The sequence below is a fragment of the Rosa rugosa genome, chromosome 1, assembly GCF_958449725.1.
Source record: "Rosa rugosa chromosome 1, drRosRugo1.1, whole genome shotgun sequence".
NCBI classification, from domain to species: Eukaryota; Viridiplantae; Streptophyta; class Magnoliopsida; order Rosales; family Rosaceae; genus Rosa; species Rosa rugosa.
Genome location: NC_084820.1, coordinates 55,094,829 through 55,111,611, shown reverse-complemented (window position 1 = coordinate 55,111,611; position 16,783 = coordinate 55,094,829). Strand labels below are relative to the sequence as shown.

The window sequence follows — 16,783 nt, the reverse complement described above, 5'->3', positions numbered from 1 at the left end:
ACTTGTTGATCTACAACAGCTAATTTGAAAACATATTTTGCTTAGATCTTGCAATAGTTTTTATCCATCATATTGTTCTACATGTGTAGTTATACACAATAATCCAGATAACTAACAGGCACACTCATCAGAACAAAAAAGATCAAGTCAAATTGAGCTGCCATAAAGAAGAGATGGAGGTAATTTTAATTGCAGACAAACTAATATTTCCGAAAAAATGCGCACAATTTGTATTCACAAGCCAACCTGAAGAAACATATCATTCCAAAAGAATTACAATAAACAATAAACTGACATGAATCCTGTGAATACTAGAGCTTGCTAGATTGGTTTAACCTTGAAAACCTTTGGTTTGGACTTTTTGATCATCCAGTACTCCTCAAAATCCTTAGCTTCATATGGGATCCTTAAAACCCCATCATTGCAGAAACCATATTCCTCAGCTGATCTATACAGCAGCTCCATAAATTCTTGATGTCCAAGCAATTTGGTATGGACTATGAACCGCCGAAAATCGCCATCGACTCCGACACAAACAGGCACATAACCTCTAGGAGTCATAACTGGAGTGCTCGATCTCAGTCTCTTGTTCACTCCAATAATCTGGCTCAACTTACTGCCTGTAATCCCCATGGTAACCAAACCCTCTAAAGCTTCATTTGGATAATTTCTATTTGGAATTTATATCGCTCCCTTGAGAGTACAGAATTAAGTACTCTGCGTACCTTGCTATGATATCCTACTGATTTGTCCCCATAAGACGTACGTTGATTAACGATATTTTTTTTTTCTGTCATTAAGTTAATGATTGTGACTTTTTAAATTTAATTTGTTAATGCAAATGTGCATTGTCTTTTAAGGAGGCAACATACCGTGACTACAAAGTTGATAATAGCTCAATAATTTTCTTCTTCAGCAACTACTATTATTTTGGTCTGTCAGTATCATCTTCATTAATCTGCTTTTGTCTTTGCCATTTGAAATCAAGTGAAACTTGTGAATGGGTCAATCAGACGATGACTAAACAATTCTTAATTCATTGCCGACCCTCCATCTACAAATTTAAATAAACATCCAATTGCTAGGTGTTTACTATCTAATGTGTATCTAGAAGTTTAAATAATTAAACAACTAATGATTGCCATATGTTCCTTATCGAAAAAAAAAATGATTGCCATATATATATATGTTTGCTTGTGTTCACATTCATCTCCAAGACCAAGTACAAGCAAGCAGGGATATATGGGTACCTGGATGAAGTTAACAGGGTTTGGAGACAAAGTTTAAGTTAACAAGTAGTACGTTGAGCTATATATTGGTTAATTAGTTAATTACTAGTAAATTTTAAGATGAATCTTAAACTGAATTAACAAGTAATCTTGTACTTTACTTACGGAATCAAACAAGGAATCTGGAACCATATATAAAAAGTTTGAGGGGGAATTGGAAGGTTTGTTTTGCTCTTATATAAAAAGTTTGAGGAGGAAATTGTTCAATAAATTAGCGCAAACTTTTACAAATATTGCATCTTGCTTTGACAAGCAAACCAAGCTACCATAACGGCTTATACACCCCTAAAAGGAAAAATTCTTGAACAGTATATTGTATATATTGACTCTGATCTAGCTCAAGAGTCTTAACTCACACGGCATGAGTTCAGCACATGAGCTCGCGAGTGTTTAATCAAGTAGCATGACTGCATGAGATAATTAACTAGAGTAAAGATTTCTGTACAGGGCGAAAGAGTCGCGTTGAATGATGACGGCACAAAATCGAGGTTTTAAGGATTATAAAACTTGTTTTAATTTAAAAAAAGGAAGGGTTATCAAACTTTGTAGGTACAAGTTTTGATTAACTTGGTGTGTTGGCATTCCATACAAAACGGGAAAATATCTTTGAGGTTTAACTTTCTTTATTTAAAGATATTTTTCTATTTATGAAATTGTGTAATTGATTCCCTAGGGTTTTTAGGATTTTGTGGATATCTTGGAATAAAAGCTCTTTCCTAATAGAAGTCTAATTAGGGTTGTTTCTGGTTTGTTTGAGTGGTTGCCGCTGGTTGAATATATATTGCAGGAATATACTCGGCAAAAGTGCACTTCATATACGCAAGAATTTTTGGTTTGAGTCTTGCATGTTTGTTTGAGTTTGTGTCTTCACAAAGAGCCAAAACACTTGGTCCATGTATAAGTGTTTGTGATCATAGTTTCATATGCATAATACTCTCTCGAGATCAGTAGGGAGACTATGAAGAAATAAGAACAAGATTTGAAGATCGTTCAAGTGAAGGAGTTCTAGAAGGAACACAAACTTTGTATTAGATTTTGTGTGAATCTTATAGCCGAGCTAGTGCTATTCAAAGTTTGTAAAAGAACATATCCTTTTCAATATGATGATCTTTATTTTGGGTTCTCAAGAGTAAGAGCCCCGCAGTGTTTTTAATCTCATACTTGAGGATTTCACTGCGTAACCAAAATCTGGTGTTTAGTTTGTTATTTTGGTTTCTGTTGCCCAGTAAGGATTGATCAGTACACTGCAATCCCCGTTTTCCAGAAAATCATATTCTGTCCTTATATTTTCAAACTTTTAATGATGAGAGGTTTAGTGTGATTAAGTCCACAAGACATGCAGCATGCATGATTTCCCTATCAAGAATAGAAAAGCTATTGGAAATTAAATTAATAATAACCAGAAGGGTCCTTGACCCAAAGCACTAAAATTGGCTAAAGTCATCCCATTTACCCAGCAACAAATTTTTATTCTCACTAACCCATTTAAAGGCAAAAGATTATTTTTAGGCTCAGTTTAATTACAAAATTACAAAGCATGCCATTCTTTATTTTTAGGCTCAGTTTAATTACAAAATTACAAAGCATGCCTCTCTCTCTCTCTTCGTATTGTTCAACCACGGCTCTGAGATCCCAAGTGACGTCGTCTTTGCGGAGGTGGCTCCAGCTCCGGAGGCATGGACGACGGCGATGGCTTTGGTGTCGGAAACAACATGCTGAGGTTCTATACCGACGACGCTCCAGGCATGAAGATCACGCTCCAGCTTGATGTCCACCGTCGCCGTCGACCTCAACTACTCAGCCTCCAAGTCCGATTACGGCTTCCAGAACGATCTCCTCGGATTAGACAACTACTCCTTCCCCGGAATTAGGGTTTCCCAGTGGCGATCCAGATCAGAATTTACCTCGACGACTAGGTCCAGATCGGAATCGACCTCGAAGACTCGTTGGTCCCAGTCCAGATCGAAAACATGCAAAACTGGAGAGAGAGAGATTTACGGATCCTGATTTTGATTTTGGTTTGCGTTTTGGATTTTTTATTTGAATTTGATTGTGATGGAATGAATGTATAGGATGGTGAAATTCAGCGAATTCAAGCCTCGAAGAAGGCAGGTCTGCAACCGTCGAAGTCGAAGATGGGAGGAGAAGAAGATGTGGGTGCCCAGAGCATTTTCTGGATGCCCAAATCAATTTTTTTTTTGGGTAAAATTGGGGCAGAATGCCCATAAGGAAAAAAAAAAGAAAAAAAAAATGTCTATGGGGAGCAATAGACGTCTATTGGGGGCAATAGATGTTTTGAATTAATTGATGTAATCTCCTTGTTTTTTTTCCTTCATCAAAGTTTTATTTGTCTAATTTTAGGGAGATTAGTTCCAATCCCGGCGACCGAAATGTTTATTTGGGGGGGGGGGGGGGGACAAAAAACCTCTCTGGCTCCATATGAGATATCCGACAACCTCTTTGGAGACTTCCGGCGAGGTTTCATAAACCTCTATTGCCCCAATTAATAGACGTCTATTGGGGGACAATAGAGGTTTATTGGGGGGCAAATACAAATCTATTTAGGGGCAATAAACCTTTCTGACGACCTTTTTAGGGACCTCCGGAGAGGTTTTCAGAGAAGTCCGGGGGCCGGCGGGCGGTGACCGGAATTCGGCTGCCGATGACCGGACTCCCGCGAAGTCTCCTTTGGCTTCTCTCTCTTCCATTTTCTCTCTCTAACAAAGGGATGAGGGTAAAATAGTCTGAAAAATAAAAAAAATAAAAAAAAGCTTAATTGGGTATTAGGGAATACCTTATTAGAATATTGGAGAAAATTTCACAAACAGTACACCAAATAAAGGTCACTAATAATTTTTATACATAAACTTCTAAACCGATCATTTTGGTACACGAAATCTGAAACCCGACCCACTATCCATACACGACGTTAATGACACCATGAGAACCTCTGCCACCTGGCATAATTTGAGGGGTAAATTGGTCTCTTCCTCTCTCTTGCTCTGGCCACCCATCTATTTCTCTCTCTCTCTCACTCACCCATATCTTACGCTGTCCGCCTTCTCCTCCACCTACCACGACTACGTCTCCACCATCTACTCTACCGTCGACGTCATCGCGGTCTCCTTCGAGTACGGCCTCTTCCCGACCCGACCCATACCCACTTGCTATGAGGACTCCTGGGCCTCTCTCCAATGGGTCGCCACCCATGCGAACGGAACCAGGCCGGATCAATGGCTAACGAGTACGCCGACTTGAACCGCGTCTTCGTCGGCGGCGACAGCACGGGAGGGACCGACAATGACATGTGGCTTTACATAAACAAGGAGAATGGAGGGTTGCAGGATAGGAGGCCGGTTTAGGTGTGAGAAGGTGTTGGTGTTTGGTGGCGGAGAAAGACCATTTGAATGGAGTGGGGAGGAGATATGTGGAGGAGCTGAAGAAGAGTGGTGGAAGAGTCGGGGATTGGGGGCTTAGGGTTGTGAGGAGCGGAAGAGGCGGTGGTTTGGGGGTTTTGAGAGTTCTGGGTGTATTGAACTTGGAAGGCTGAGGCTGAGCTTTCGAGTTCGATTTCCGAGACGAAGCGGTGGAAGAAGAATAGTTGGGTTTCTTTCTAGGAGCCATGAATTGGAAGCAGGATTTGAAAGGTGGAAACCCTAATTAAACCCCCAAATTTGAAGTGGATTAGAAGAGATGAGATTGGGGAAAGAAGGAGAGAGATTGATGAGTCTTGTTCGAATGAAGTGGAATGGGTTGTGGTGGAATTAGAAGTGGGATTGAGTTTGATGGGTGTGGAGTTGGAAGGTGGAGGAGATGCGGTGGTTGCCGGAGAGTTTTCTGGGTTTGGGTGTGTGGAGAGAGAGAGAGAGTCAAAGAGAGAAGATCCTTATTCTTCTTTTTTTTTTTTTTTTGACCAAAACGAAGAGTTAGAGTGAGAGAGTACTAAATTACCCCTTGATAAATGAAAAATTACATAAAGTTAACGGCATCATTAACGTCGTGTATGGATAGTGGGTCGGGTTTCAGATTTCGTGTACCAAAATGATCGGTTTAGAAGTTTATGTATAAAAATTATTAGTTGCCTTTATTTGGTGTACTGTTTGTGAAATTTTCCCTAGAATATTTATGTGTAAGGGGGAATTAAAAAAAATTAATGGGGTAAGTGGAAAAAAAAAATATCTAGAATTAGGGTAAATGGACAAAAACCCTAACCATAATAACATCATGAGTACGTGGTACATTGAGAGGTTAATTTGCTACAAACTTTAGGACTAATATCATAATCGGGGCATCTCACATAATCAAGCTGCGGCCACATCTAGGTCAAGTTAGCTATTTTAGGTCATGATCCTTATTGGTTTAATTGTTGACCATTTTTCTGTCTCTAGCGTTTCATTTGGATCTCTAGTGTTACATTTTGATCAACTAGGAGGGAGAAATGTCTGTATTTTTGTTCTGTAAATTCTTTTTTTCACTAAAGATTTTTTTTTGAATCATCTTCTGATCTTCATCACAAAGAAAATATGTGGCCTCAGCTCTAGGCACAATTAATGGTCTAGTGGTAACAATGGTAGCAGTTGGGCCCGCCAATGCTAAGAATTACCCTTTCCTATATGAAAGAGGGGAAGATACTGATTCTCATCTATAAATAGGACCGATAGTAATACAACAAGGCAAAAGCTTTCGCGCTCTGTGAAGATTCATCTCTTAGCTTCGAGTTCGTATCAAACTATCAATCAATTCGCCATGGCTCCCTTTGTTGCAGAGAGTACCAGCAATTCCATTGGCACAAAAAAGAAAACCCTAGGCCGGAGAAAAGTCGAAATGAAGAAGGTAGAAGCACTTGACCACCGCCACGTCACTTTCTCCAAGCGCAAGAAAGGACTTTTCCAAAAAGCCGACCAACTCAGCAGCCTCACTGGCACCGAAATCGCGGTGGTCGTTGTTTCCGAATGCGGCAGGGTTTTTGGCTTCGGCACCCCAAGCTGTGACGCCATCACCGATCGTTACCTTGCCGGGTTGTCTTCTAACCAAAATGCCAATTGCATCAGTTGTCAAGACGATATTGGATCTATGAATGTGGAAAGCATTCCTTCGACAAGTTTAAACTGTTCCCAAAATGACAATGTCCATTATCAAAACAATAGCGCCGTAGTCGGATCTATGATAGTTGAAACCAGTCCTTCGACTTCGAACTGTTCTCTGAATGAAAACAACGCTGCCGTGATCGGATGTATGCATATGATAGCTGAAACCACTGTTTCGAAGGATTCCCCCATTAGGGTTTTGGAGAACAATATTTTGGATGACGGAAAGTTGGAATTAATGGGCCCTAATGGCAATGCCGATTATCAAAACGACAATGCCGTGGTTGGATCTATAATCGTTGAAACCACTCCTTCCAGTTCAAACTTTCCCCAAAGCGACGGTGTAGTGGTCGGACCGAAGATAGTTGAAACGACTCCTTTGAGTTCGAGCTGTCCCGAAATTAGGGTTTTGGAGGACGATATAATGGGTGATGGATACTTTAATTTGATGAACGACACCGTTTTTCCTGTCAAGCCAGGCGAGTATCGCGAAGGGACTAATGGTGGATCTGAGGTGGGGGAGATGAGTGGGGAGATGATTGAGGAAATGATAGAGGAGATGATGAAAGAGAAAGACGACGTGCCGGGTTGTAATGAATTCATGACTGCCTTGATTAGGGTTTTACTTCCAACGACGACTTCAAATTACTATACCTCATTGTTGGTTATGGAGGATGAAGATGAACTTCTTATGGAAAATAGAGGGCTGGGGACTTGTCACTTCAACCCATATGGGGATTGGAGGTGTGGAGGCATATGCGATTAATGGCTAGAGTGTAATTTGGTGAATATTACAGAATTTAGGGTTTTAGAGGGATTAGTAAACAACATATTCTAGTGAATGTAATATGCCTCCAAACCCCTTGGATACGTTTTTTTTTGTAACTTGAGTCATGAATATAACGTATATACAACTGTATACACGAGTATTTTTAATAGAAAATTACATATAAGTAACAGACCAAAGATTGAAAAACAGAAAACCCACCTTTTGTAAGTTTTATACAAATAAGGACAAGGAGCCCGGGCCCAAAGAAAATAAAGCAGGCTTAATTCCTGGCGTTTCATCCGCAATTACAAATTTGAACAATTTTTTGTTAATATTACAGTGACGCCACTGTAGGATGGAATAACCCCAAAACAGAGGTCTGATGTGCAAAGTACCGTAAGCTGGCGATGAGCTCCCGCATCGTCTCCTCAAGGCATCAAAGAAGTCCGCCTCATCCAAGCGCTCTTACGCCGGCGACAGGAACAGAGGGATGGCGGCGTCGCTGCTGATGATGATCGCCTCGTTTCGGATGATTCCGACTTGGTTGTGATCTGCGAGAAGCTCTGATTGGTTTCGATCAGTGAAGATCAACTGAATCGACGGCCAGGAACATCAAATTTCTGAAATCCGATGAGGAATTGGTCAGTTGCTGTTGATTTTGGGCTATCACTAATGTTTAGTTTGTGGTTGCAACTTGTTGTTAAGAATGAATTGAGAGGTTTTATGAGATGGGATATGGGATTTATGAGAATGAGAGTTTAATTGTTAGTTTGGCTATTTTCTGGGATTCAAAGAGTTCTGTTTTAATAAGAAAAAGAAAAGTTGAATGAACTGTAGTTTTTTTTTGTTACAAAACGAACTGTAGTTTAGATTTGTAGATGAAGGAATATGATTTCTGAAAGCAGTTTAGTTTGCTGCATCAATTTAGTTTTGGATGATAGTTTGTCCTAAATAGTTTAGCTGCTTGTGTTTTTTTTTTTTTTTAATTTCGGTTAAGCACGTAATCTGCTAAATATGGGTTGAACTCGAGTCTGTGGTGTGATCTCATGTTCAAGTTTTAGGAGTAATTATTGGAGTCAGCTGTGGTTGATCAAAGGTCTTGTTATATGTTTACTGAGTCTTGTAATTTGAGACTTTGACACACTAACTTTGGCACATACAGTAGCAGCATAAATTATAGTCTTCAGCATCTCGTTTGTGCAGAGAAGCTGGAAATGATATTTGGGTTTGTTTGGTTTGTAGATAAGTCGGTTTTTTTCTGATGCTTACTTGAGTTTGCTTTTGCTTGTGGTGGGGTTATACTTAAAATGTGGTGTCACTTGTTGGGACTTCAGATAATAGCTGTTGGTTTGGAGTAGTTGTGCTTTTGCTTGTGATGGTGGTATTATAGTTGCATTTCAGATTTTTTTTGAAAGACTTGTTGTTCTCAGACAAAAGTAGTGCAGTAGTTGTGCTACTGTGTTCAGTTTATTGTTGTTATGTGCTACTGTGTTATTCTTGCATTTGTGCTACTGTGTTATTGTTGTATTTGTTATGTGCTACTGTGCTACTGTGTTATTGTTGTTATGTGCTACTGTGTTCAATTGAAATTTCTTTCTGCAGTTTATTGTTATTATGTGCTACTGTGTTCAGTTTATTGTTGTTATGTGCTACTGTGTGCAGTTTATTATTGTTATGTGCTACTGTGTGCAGTTTATTTGAAGTTTCTTTCTGCAGTTTATTATTGTTATGTGCTTCTGTGTGCAGTTTATTTGATGTTTATTTGTGCAGTTTATTATTGTTATGTGCTACTGTGTGCAGTTTATTTGAAGTTTCTTTCTGCAGTTTATTTTTGTTATGTGCTACTGTGTGCAGTTTATTTGATGTTTATTTGTGTGCATTTTATTTGAAGTTTATTTGTGTAGTTTATTATTGTTATGTACCTGCTACTGTGTTTAATTGAAGTTTCTTTCTGCAGTTTATTGTTATTATGTGCTACTGTGTAGTAGTAGAACTGAACGAGTATGAGTGCAGCGAGGGTAGTAGTAGGATTGGACAAGTGCAGTAGCAGAACTGGACGAGTATGAGTGCAGTAGCAGAAAACAAGTAGCAGAACTGGACGAGTATGAGTGCAGTAGCAGGATTGGACGAGTACAGTAGCAGGATTGGGCGATGACGAGTGCAGTAGCAGAAAACAAGTAGCAGAACTGGACGAGTACAGTAGCAGGATTGGGCGATGACGAGTGCAGTAGCAGAACTGGACGAGTATGAGTGCAGTAGCAGGATTGGACGAATACAGTAGCAGGATTGAGCAATGACGAGTGCAGTAGCAGAAAACAAGTAGCAGAACTGGACGAGTATGAGTGCAGTAGCAGGATTAGATGATGAGATGAGAGTAGTAAGAGAGTGAGATTTTGTGAAGTAACATAAATGGATTATTATCAAGGAAATAAAAGTAACATAAAGAATTATTCTCAAAAAAAAAAAAAAGTAACATAAGGGAATTAGAAGTCAAAAAAAGTAGTTAAGGGTAAAAAAGTAAATTAACTCATGGCATGAGGCAAGTGGAGAGCAGATTGTCCTTACTTGTAAGATTTGATCTTTATAAAATGATTAGAAGTTAAAAGAAGTAGTTAAGGATAAAAAAGTAAATTAACTCATGACATGTGGCAAGTGGAGAGCACATTGTCCTTATTTGTAAGATTTAGTCCTTATATGTTTAATTCAATCTTTAGATGATTTATTTGTAAAGTCATCTTTTGTCAATAACTTAAATGTAATTTGTTATATTTTTAAAATCTTTTTCTAGTAAGTAATCATCAAGTCCGGTGCCTTTCTATCTTGAGCTAGAGAAAATATTAAATTTTGTGACCTAGCTCTGCTAGGGTTTGCTCGACGACTTCCGTCTTCGATAAAATTCTTCATCATGGCTTTTGGTGATGCTACTGCGGCTAGGAGAGCGGGGTTATTCTCCTTTATTTCTTCTGGTTGGCCTGAGGATTATGGTGGCGGTGTTTTCTGTCGTGTCTCCTTGAATTGTTGGGGCTACTGGGTTCTCTTCTTTGGGGCTGCTCTAATTTATGGATGGGGAGCTTTGTTTCCGGTGTCGGTTCAGGCACCGGCTACCTTGGTTATTGGGGTGGGGGCAAATCGTTGTGTTCTTGACACGGATTTGGGTCGAAAGACTATTACAATGACGTCCTTACTCCTGGTGCCGGGCTTGGATCTCCGGCTGTCGACTTCAGTTCGTGCAGGCTGGTATACTAGGGTCAGAATCAAGATTGGGATCGCGCGGGATCGGATCTGGATGCCTGATTCGGGCTCATGCTTGTGTTCTGCTTTGGAGTACTGGTGGTAGAAGTGAAGACCTCATTGGATCTCCCGAGATTAGGGTCGGATTTAGGATCCCGATTCGCGCGGCAGGTTGGGATGCATCGCTACATGGATTCAACGAGGACGGTGGCGCTGCAGCTGGCGGCGGCGACGGCGTGGTGATGGGAAAAGCCACTGCTTGGGGTGTCCTTAGCATATGGTTGGGTCTGGGCCCTTTTTGGGCTTTGGCTTCAATCTTTGCTAGGGTTCGGGATGCTTTTTTCATTTTTGTTTTTTATTTTATTATGGTAGATGAGGAATTTGCGTCCTCATCTACTAGCAATATTTAAATTTCCTTTGGGTCGCAAAATCTAGATGCTCGGTTGTAACATTTTATTCAAAGAGCTTATGAGTTTTCTAGGTTTTGTTAGAAATAAGGTACGTGAACTTCCTTAAAAGGTGGGTGTACCCGGGAGTGTGAGGTTCTATTTTCTCTAGAATAGGTACTTTGTATGTCCTAAGGACGACTCTTTCTGTCGGCCCCTCAGGGGTGTGTCGTTTCTGGTACTGCTTGCTGAATATTATAAAACTAGCTGACCTACTTCGATTAAAAAAAGAAAGAATATAACGTATATCATAAGGTATCCTAAGGCTAGCTTCTGCTTATCATATATTCTTTTTTTTTTGACTTTGTCAAGGGGAACCCAAAGGCTTCCTAGGCCCAAGATAAACTCATTCGGCGCATGTGAAATGCTCCAATTGTGCATTGCAGCACAGTGCCTCGCCACTTTGACAACTTCGGGGTTCGAACCTAGGTTGGGGAGCACACCCAACTAGGCAAGAACCACTAGGCCACTAGGTTGGGCAGAATATATTCTTTGGTTTTCTCTATTTTTGTTGCTGTTTCTATTTCTTGTCTTTGATTGACTAGAATTGAATGGAAATAATTATGGAATTTTTCATCTAATGCGTAATATAAAGTTGATTCTCGTGATCACCGGTAATGCTAGGTTTGGTTGTATTGCATTTAAACTATGCTTAGCGCTTAAACTTTCTTGTTTCACCTAAAACTTCTATTTTCTCTTATTGATCATTAATCCATTATGCATTATCCATTATCCATCTCAAACTCAAATGTTCCTAGTTTCTCTACTTTTTTTTCTGGTCTTTATCCGTAAGACTGTATATGAGCGCATATAAATGTCGTGGTTTTTTTTTTTTTTTTTTTTTCTTTGGTTTGAAAAAAAAAAAACAAAAAAAAAAAAAGTGGAATCGTGTTGATGATTGTGAAACTTCAAAGAGGGAAATGTGGGCTAGGCCTTCCACAGATGTGGGCTTCAAAAGAACTGGGCTTTTGTTCTAGATCGAAAGATGAAGAGAAAAACAAAGTCTTGCAAATCGATACACAGTACTTGTAAGCGGTGGGAGTGAAAGAGTGTGATTCAACTCGGTGGGTGCTCGACTCCAACCAGCTCGGTAAGCCTCTCTCTATCCTCAACCTGTTTGAACTCTAACTCCCAGTTGAGATTTCATAAATCCCTTGTGATTATCATGTTGTTTTTTCTCTTTCTTGTCTTGATTCTGGGCTGGGGCAGATGGGTTTTGCTCTGCTGGGTTTGGAGAGTTAGTGTTCCTTATGGGTTTTTAGTCTTTCGTAATCACTTTCTCACACTTCACAATTGCTTTTATATTACGTATGAATTTCTAGAATTTTAAGAACATTGGAGCTGTTTTTGTTAGGTGTAGGAACTTTGAGGAAAGAGAAATGTCCAGGTTTCGAGCACTGTTGCAAGCAACCAAGAAAGGTATTATATTCCTCTTTGTGTTACTTAAGACATTCTACGAGCATTGCTTAAGCCCTGTTCAGTGGTTCAAGTTTAGAGGAGATGTTTGGCTTTTTTCACTTATGATAAATGAACTTAAATATTTATATCGTCACTATTCTGTTTCTTGTGCATCGAATTGCAATTAGCTCTCACATGGAATGTCGAAGACCTGGTGCCTCCCAGTGAGAGATATATATTTAATTTCGGTTCAAAGGAAGAGCTGAAGAAGTGGCATTTATATTCTGATTCTGAATATGGAGGTACATAATTTGTTCTCTCCTTTGTAGGCATGTATAAGAAACGACTAACAGGATTTAGGAATTATTGTGCAGTTTAGAATTGATTCATAGTCAAGATTGTCCCATGTGTGCAATTTTGCTTTTTATCAGTTGATAGACCTGTAGGTTTTATTTCTTTCTTTTTTCTTTTTTTGTTGATAGATGCATGTCAATGTCTATTGATGTTGCAGGGTTGTCCTCAGCATCTTTAGAGATATCAGATACTGGAAATGGACTCAATGGTAAATGTCCCATACTTATGGAAGCATATCATAGTTTCTGGAAACCAGTTGCATGCATTATAATTGATGACTTTTACAAATTGCTAAAGTGACAAGGCATGTGAGTACCCTGGTGGCAGAGTTTAGGATAGCAATGTAACTTATGAAATTTCAAAGTTTGTGAATCCTCAATAAGCTAGTTGATTATTATGGACTTACTTAATGAATCCATTCTAACTTTTACCTTTTGTATTAGGAATTTTCTCGGGTAACCTTTCTTCTGATTTTGCTGAGGGTTCAAAGTGGAAGATGAACAGGAGTGGCTTTTGTGGAATGCGGTCCAAAAAGGTTGAACAATATTTCCAACATTTTAGGGCTATAAGCTTTTCTGTAGCACTTGTGGTGAATGATTGTTCCTGTTTGGTTTTAAAGTATTAGCACCATAATTCTTATCTTGCTTTTCTTGATCCGAATTTCATGTATAGGTCCTCCTATTTTTCTTGGAAGTTGTTGATTCAACTAATCCTAAAATGAGTGAAGATCTTCTTTTGTTTTTCAATTTCAGACTCAATAAGGACTTGAAAATTGTTGCTTGTATCTTTGATGTGACCACAATGCAGATTCTTTAATTTTTTATAAGATAGACCACCATGCAAACATTGGATTCCTCTTCAAATTCAGCATAAAATGATGGAATGATTTAATTACAGCATACTAGTATCCACTTAAAACTTGTTTGCATCAGTTTGAAATTTATTTTTCTACGCAGTTTAATGGCTTCATTGATTTGGATGCATATGATACCATATCACTAAAAGTTAAAGGAGACGGAAGATCCTACATATCCACGGTGATTATTCTTGTCTTGATCAAGTACTGAGAGGGGCTGAGTGGATTTGTACTTTCCATATTACTTCCTTGTTTCTGTTCTTTTTTTTTCTTTGTTTTTTTCCAATATCATAAATTATTGTTGGACTTGCATATGCAGATTTATACAGAAAACTGGGTAAATTCCCCTGGACAAGACGAAGATAATTCATGGCAGGCTTTTCTTTTTGTACCAAAAGACAACTGGTACATTGCAAAGGCAAGTTCTACTTACCTCAATGTGTTTTGCTTAGTTATGTGATACTTGGACCTAGCTCTCTCATACAGAGCCATTTCTTGTTTGTTGACTTCTCAAAATCTTTATGCCTCTGTACCAAAAAAAAAAAAAAAAAAGATATACCATCTGCCTACCTCACAATACTGTTGATCATCTGATATAGAATGAACAAAAAGAAAAAATAGCACAACACCAGGACAATCTGACAGCTTATGCATTTGGAGCAATTACAACCTTGTTTAGGGTTAATATATTATTGAATTTTGGAGCTCTGCTCATTTTTGCATCATGTTCCAGATCCCTCTTTCTCGTTATCTACCAACATGGAGAGGGAGTGTTATAGACGCAGAGATGGAAATGAATCCTGCCCGCGTTGTTGGTATGTCTCTCTCAGTGAATGCAGAAGGTGGTGTCCCGGGTGCTAGATCTGGTCCGGGTGATTTCAAGCTTGAAATTGATTGGATAAAGGCTTTAAGAACAGAGTGATTTTGTAAAATAATTTGGAGTGTGAAACTCGGTTGTATTCAAGTTTTGTTTTGTAGTAACAATTTATATACAAAAAATGAATGCTACTGCTGCGCTGATCTTAAAAAAAACGAAGCCATGCACAAGTAATAAGTTCAATGTCATCAAGTTCTTTTGTTTTTTGGTTTTTCTTCTTTTTTGTTTATATTTTTCTTAAAGGGGAAATCTTAATTTAATTTGATACTAGACTCCAAACACACTCTATATATGTGTGGATAACTACGTGAATAGTTATTTCAGAGAATGTGGAGAAAATTACTTCACATTTTTTGTTTTTTATTTTTATTTTTTTGTTAAATTTCTTTTATTTTGTGAATTGGTCTTTTTGTCATTCTCGAATATTTCAGTTCAAATGTTTTTTAATATTTAAGGGATATTTTGGTAAAAAAAAATTCTGTTTTGGATGACAAATTCTCTTTTTTTAATAATAGTATAGATTAACTCAATTCTCAACCTCTGAATCACTTGGGATTGGGGCAGTTCTATTGTTTTGATTATGTGATAAAGTTCTCAAATTTTTATTATTATATCGTCCTCTCTATTAATGATTATGTAAATAATATGATCAGATGTATTTGCACATATAAAAACATGACCGCTTTATAAGACTTGGGTTGACCAAGGGCATGAACAAAACAAAAATAAAGAAACGCGTCATATAATTCTCAAAAATATCTCGATTAGATTTACAAACTATAATTCAACTGATTAGCGTTTGGTTCCTTGTAAAATATTGCACATGTAAACAATTTACAGCCAGTTCAACAAAAATTTTAAAGTGAGACAATCGTGGCACGTGAAACAAACTCTCCAAATCATATCCAAGCAAGCAAGAGAGTAGGCTGTATTTCATGTAGTTTGCATGTATGACAAGGCTTGGCCGAGTGATCCAGAACTTGGGATTCTATTTTGTTCAATAGCTTATTTTTGGTGACCCTAATTGTCTCACTACTGCAGAGACGGTTCCTCCGCAGAGACGGGTCCTCTTCCCCACCGAAGCGACTGTAGAGACGGTTCCTCTGCAGAGAAAGGTCCTGTTCCCCACCGAAGCGCAAGCATTGCTGCTCTTCCCCATATCAAGTGGAAGGGCTCTTCATCATCATCAAGGTTGACAAGCTTGTGGTGGTGAGGTGACTGGACCCTTGCACTCCTAGGTTCTAACAGCAATTGCAGGAAGAGGAGAAGGATGGACCGTAGGGACCTGAATGAGTAGATCACCAAGTAAGTTTTCAAGAAATTTCAGTGAATCCTCAAGTAGCCCAAATGTAAAAGTTAAATATTTTTACCAGAGAAACCTCGAGAATTTAAACGTTGATTAAATTACTTAATGCAGCAATTATATCGTCATTACTCGATCAAAATGGTGGTAAAACTGTAGTTAATTTGTTGATAATCTCAATTTTACATACTAAGACCAAATTATCACACAGGCGAAGAAAGTAAAATTTGGCAATAAGAACAACGAAAATCAAGAAGGGGCACCAAGATATGATTCTCTCTACCAGAAAAGAATGGGGGCACACAAAGATGAACTGAACAAGAAATTGAAATAGAAAAAGAACTATATACATATTTACATCTATTTACCTTTAGATTTGGTAAATCATTGATTCGATGATTGAACTTGGATAACAAGTCTCTGCAATAAGTCTCTGCAATTGCTAACAACAACTTCCACTTTGTCTACGACTTTTGAGTCCTTCGGATCCTTGATCACCATTTTCACTCATTTGGTTAATTGTGCTATGCAATGCAGTATGTGGCCAGTTTTATAGGCTGAACAGAGTGTTCTAGAATGGTAGTTTTGAAAAGAAAACAATTGGCGTCATTGAAAACTACAGCCGGATTTAAAAACTTGTGGGCGACTTTTGAAAAAAGAATTCTAAATGGAAACTTTCAATAAAAAGAAAAGTTTTAAATTTGAAAAATTTGAATAAAAAATTATACGTGATTCTGAAACCTGTGGGTGAATTTGAAAAACCATGGTCAGTTTTAATAGTTTGGATTTTGTTTACGTTAATTAGTGTTCTTTTTCTTAATTTGAATGGAAATTCTTTTTTTTTTTTTTGGGAGAAGAAGAGATAATTTCGTTCCTTATAATAATCAAAATGGCACATACATCAATTTCTGTATTGGACAAAGTAAACAATCAAAACTGACAAGTACCGCTCATTATAGATAAGTTTAGTTTATTTATTCAAAACAAGCGACTAACAAGAGAAGATTGTAAGAGTTAAAGAAGCCAAAAAACAGAGCCGCCTCCTCTCTAGGGTTAGGGTTTTCGGCGGTGCTTCTGTGCAAACATCAACAATGTCTTCTGTTGATGCCATGGCTGCTCGACTGGCTTCATCTCTTGCGATTGCTGAGGGAAGGAAGCAGGTTGATCTGCGAC

General features: G+C 38.4%; 2 protein-coding genes and 1 long non-coding RNA gene across 5 annotated transcripts; 1 reads left to right on the top strand and 2 right to left on the bottom strand.

The window, feature by feature from the left end:
* Positions 1-234: 234 nt before the first annotated feature.
* On the bottom strand, positions 235-633 carry LOC133730732 (auxin-responsive protein SAUR40-like). Its single transcript, XM_062158271.1, has 2 exons — positions 337-633; positions 235-246 (listed from the first exon to the last, which is right to left on the bottom strand). The coding sequence occupies exons 1-2, from the start codon at positions 631-633 to the stop codon at positions 235-237; spliced, it is 309 nt and encodes a 102-aa protein (XP_062014255.1).
* Positions 634-11,797: 11,164 nt separating this feature from the next.
* On the top strand, positions 11,798-14,511 carry LOC133741812 (probable complex I intermediate-associated protein 30). 3 transcript variants are annotated; one of them, XM_062169531.1, is made up of 8 exons: positions 11,821-11,912; positions 12,177-12,241; positions 12,409-12,522; positions 12,732-12,782; positions 13,018-13,109; positions 13,531-13,611; positions 13,750-13,848; positions 14,164-14,511. In XM_062169531.1, the coding sequence occupies exons 2-8, from the start codon at positions 12,202-12,204 to the stop codon at positions 14,350-14,352; spliced, it is 666 nt and encodes a 221-aa protein (XP_062025515.1). In that variant the 5' UTR covers positions 11,821-11,912; positions 12,177-12,201; the 3' UTR covers positions 14,353-14,511. The 3 variants fall into 3 exon arrangements, with proteins under 3 accessions (XP_062025523.1, XP_062025515.1, XP_062025518.1); XM_062169534.1 differs by having other exon boundaries at positions 11,848-11,912; positions 12,183-12,241; XM_062169539.1 differs by lacking the exon at positions 12,732-12,782 and having other exon boundaries at positions 11,798-11,912.
* Positions 14,512-15,033: 522 nt separating this feature from the next.
* LOC133741804 (uncharacterized) lies at positions 15,034-16,167 on the bottom strand. Its single transcript, XR_009862150.1, has 2 exons — positions 15,979-16,167; positions 15,034-15,592 (listed from the first exon to the last, which is right to left on the bottom strand). It is a non-coding gene; the product is annotated as an uncharacterized LOC133741804 (long non-coding RNA).
* Positions 16,168-16,783: the final 616 nt, after the last annotated feature.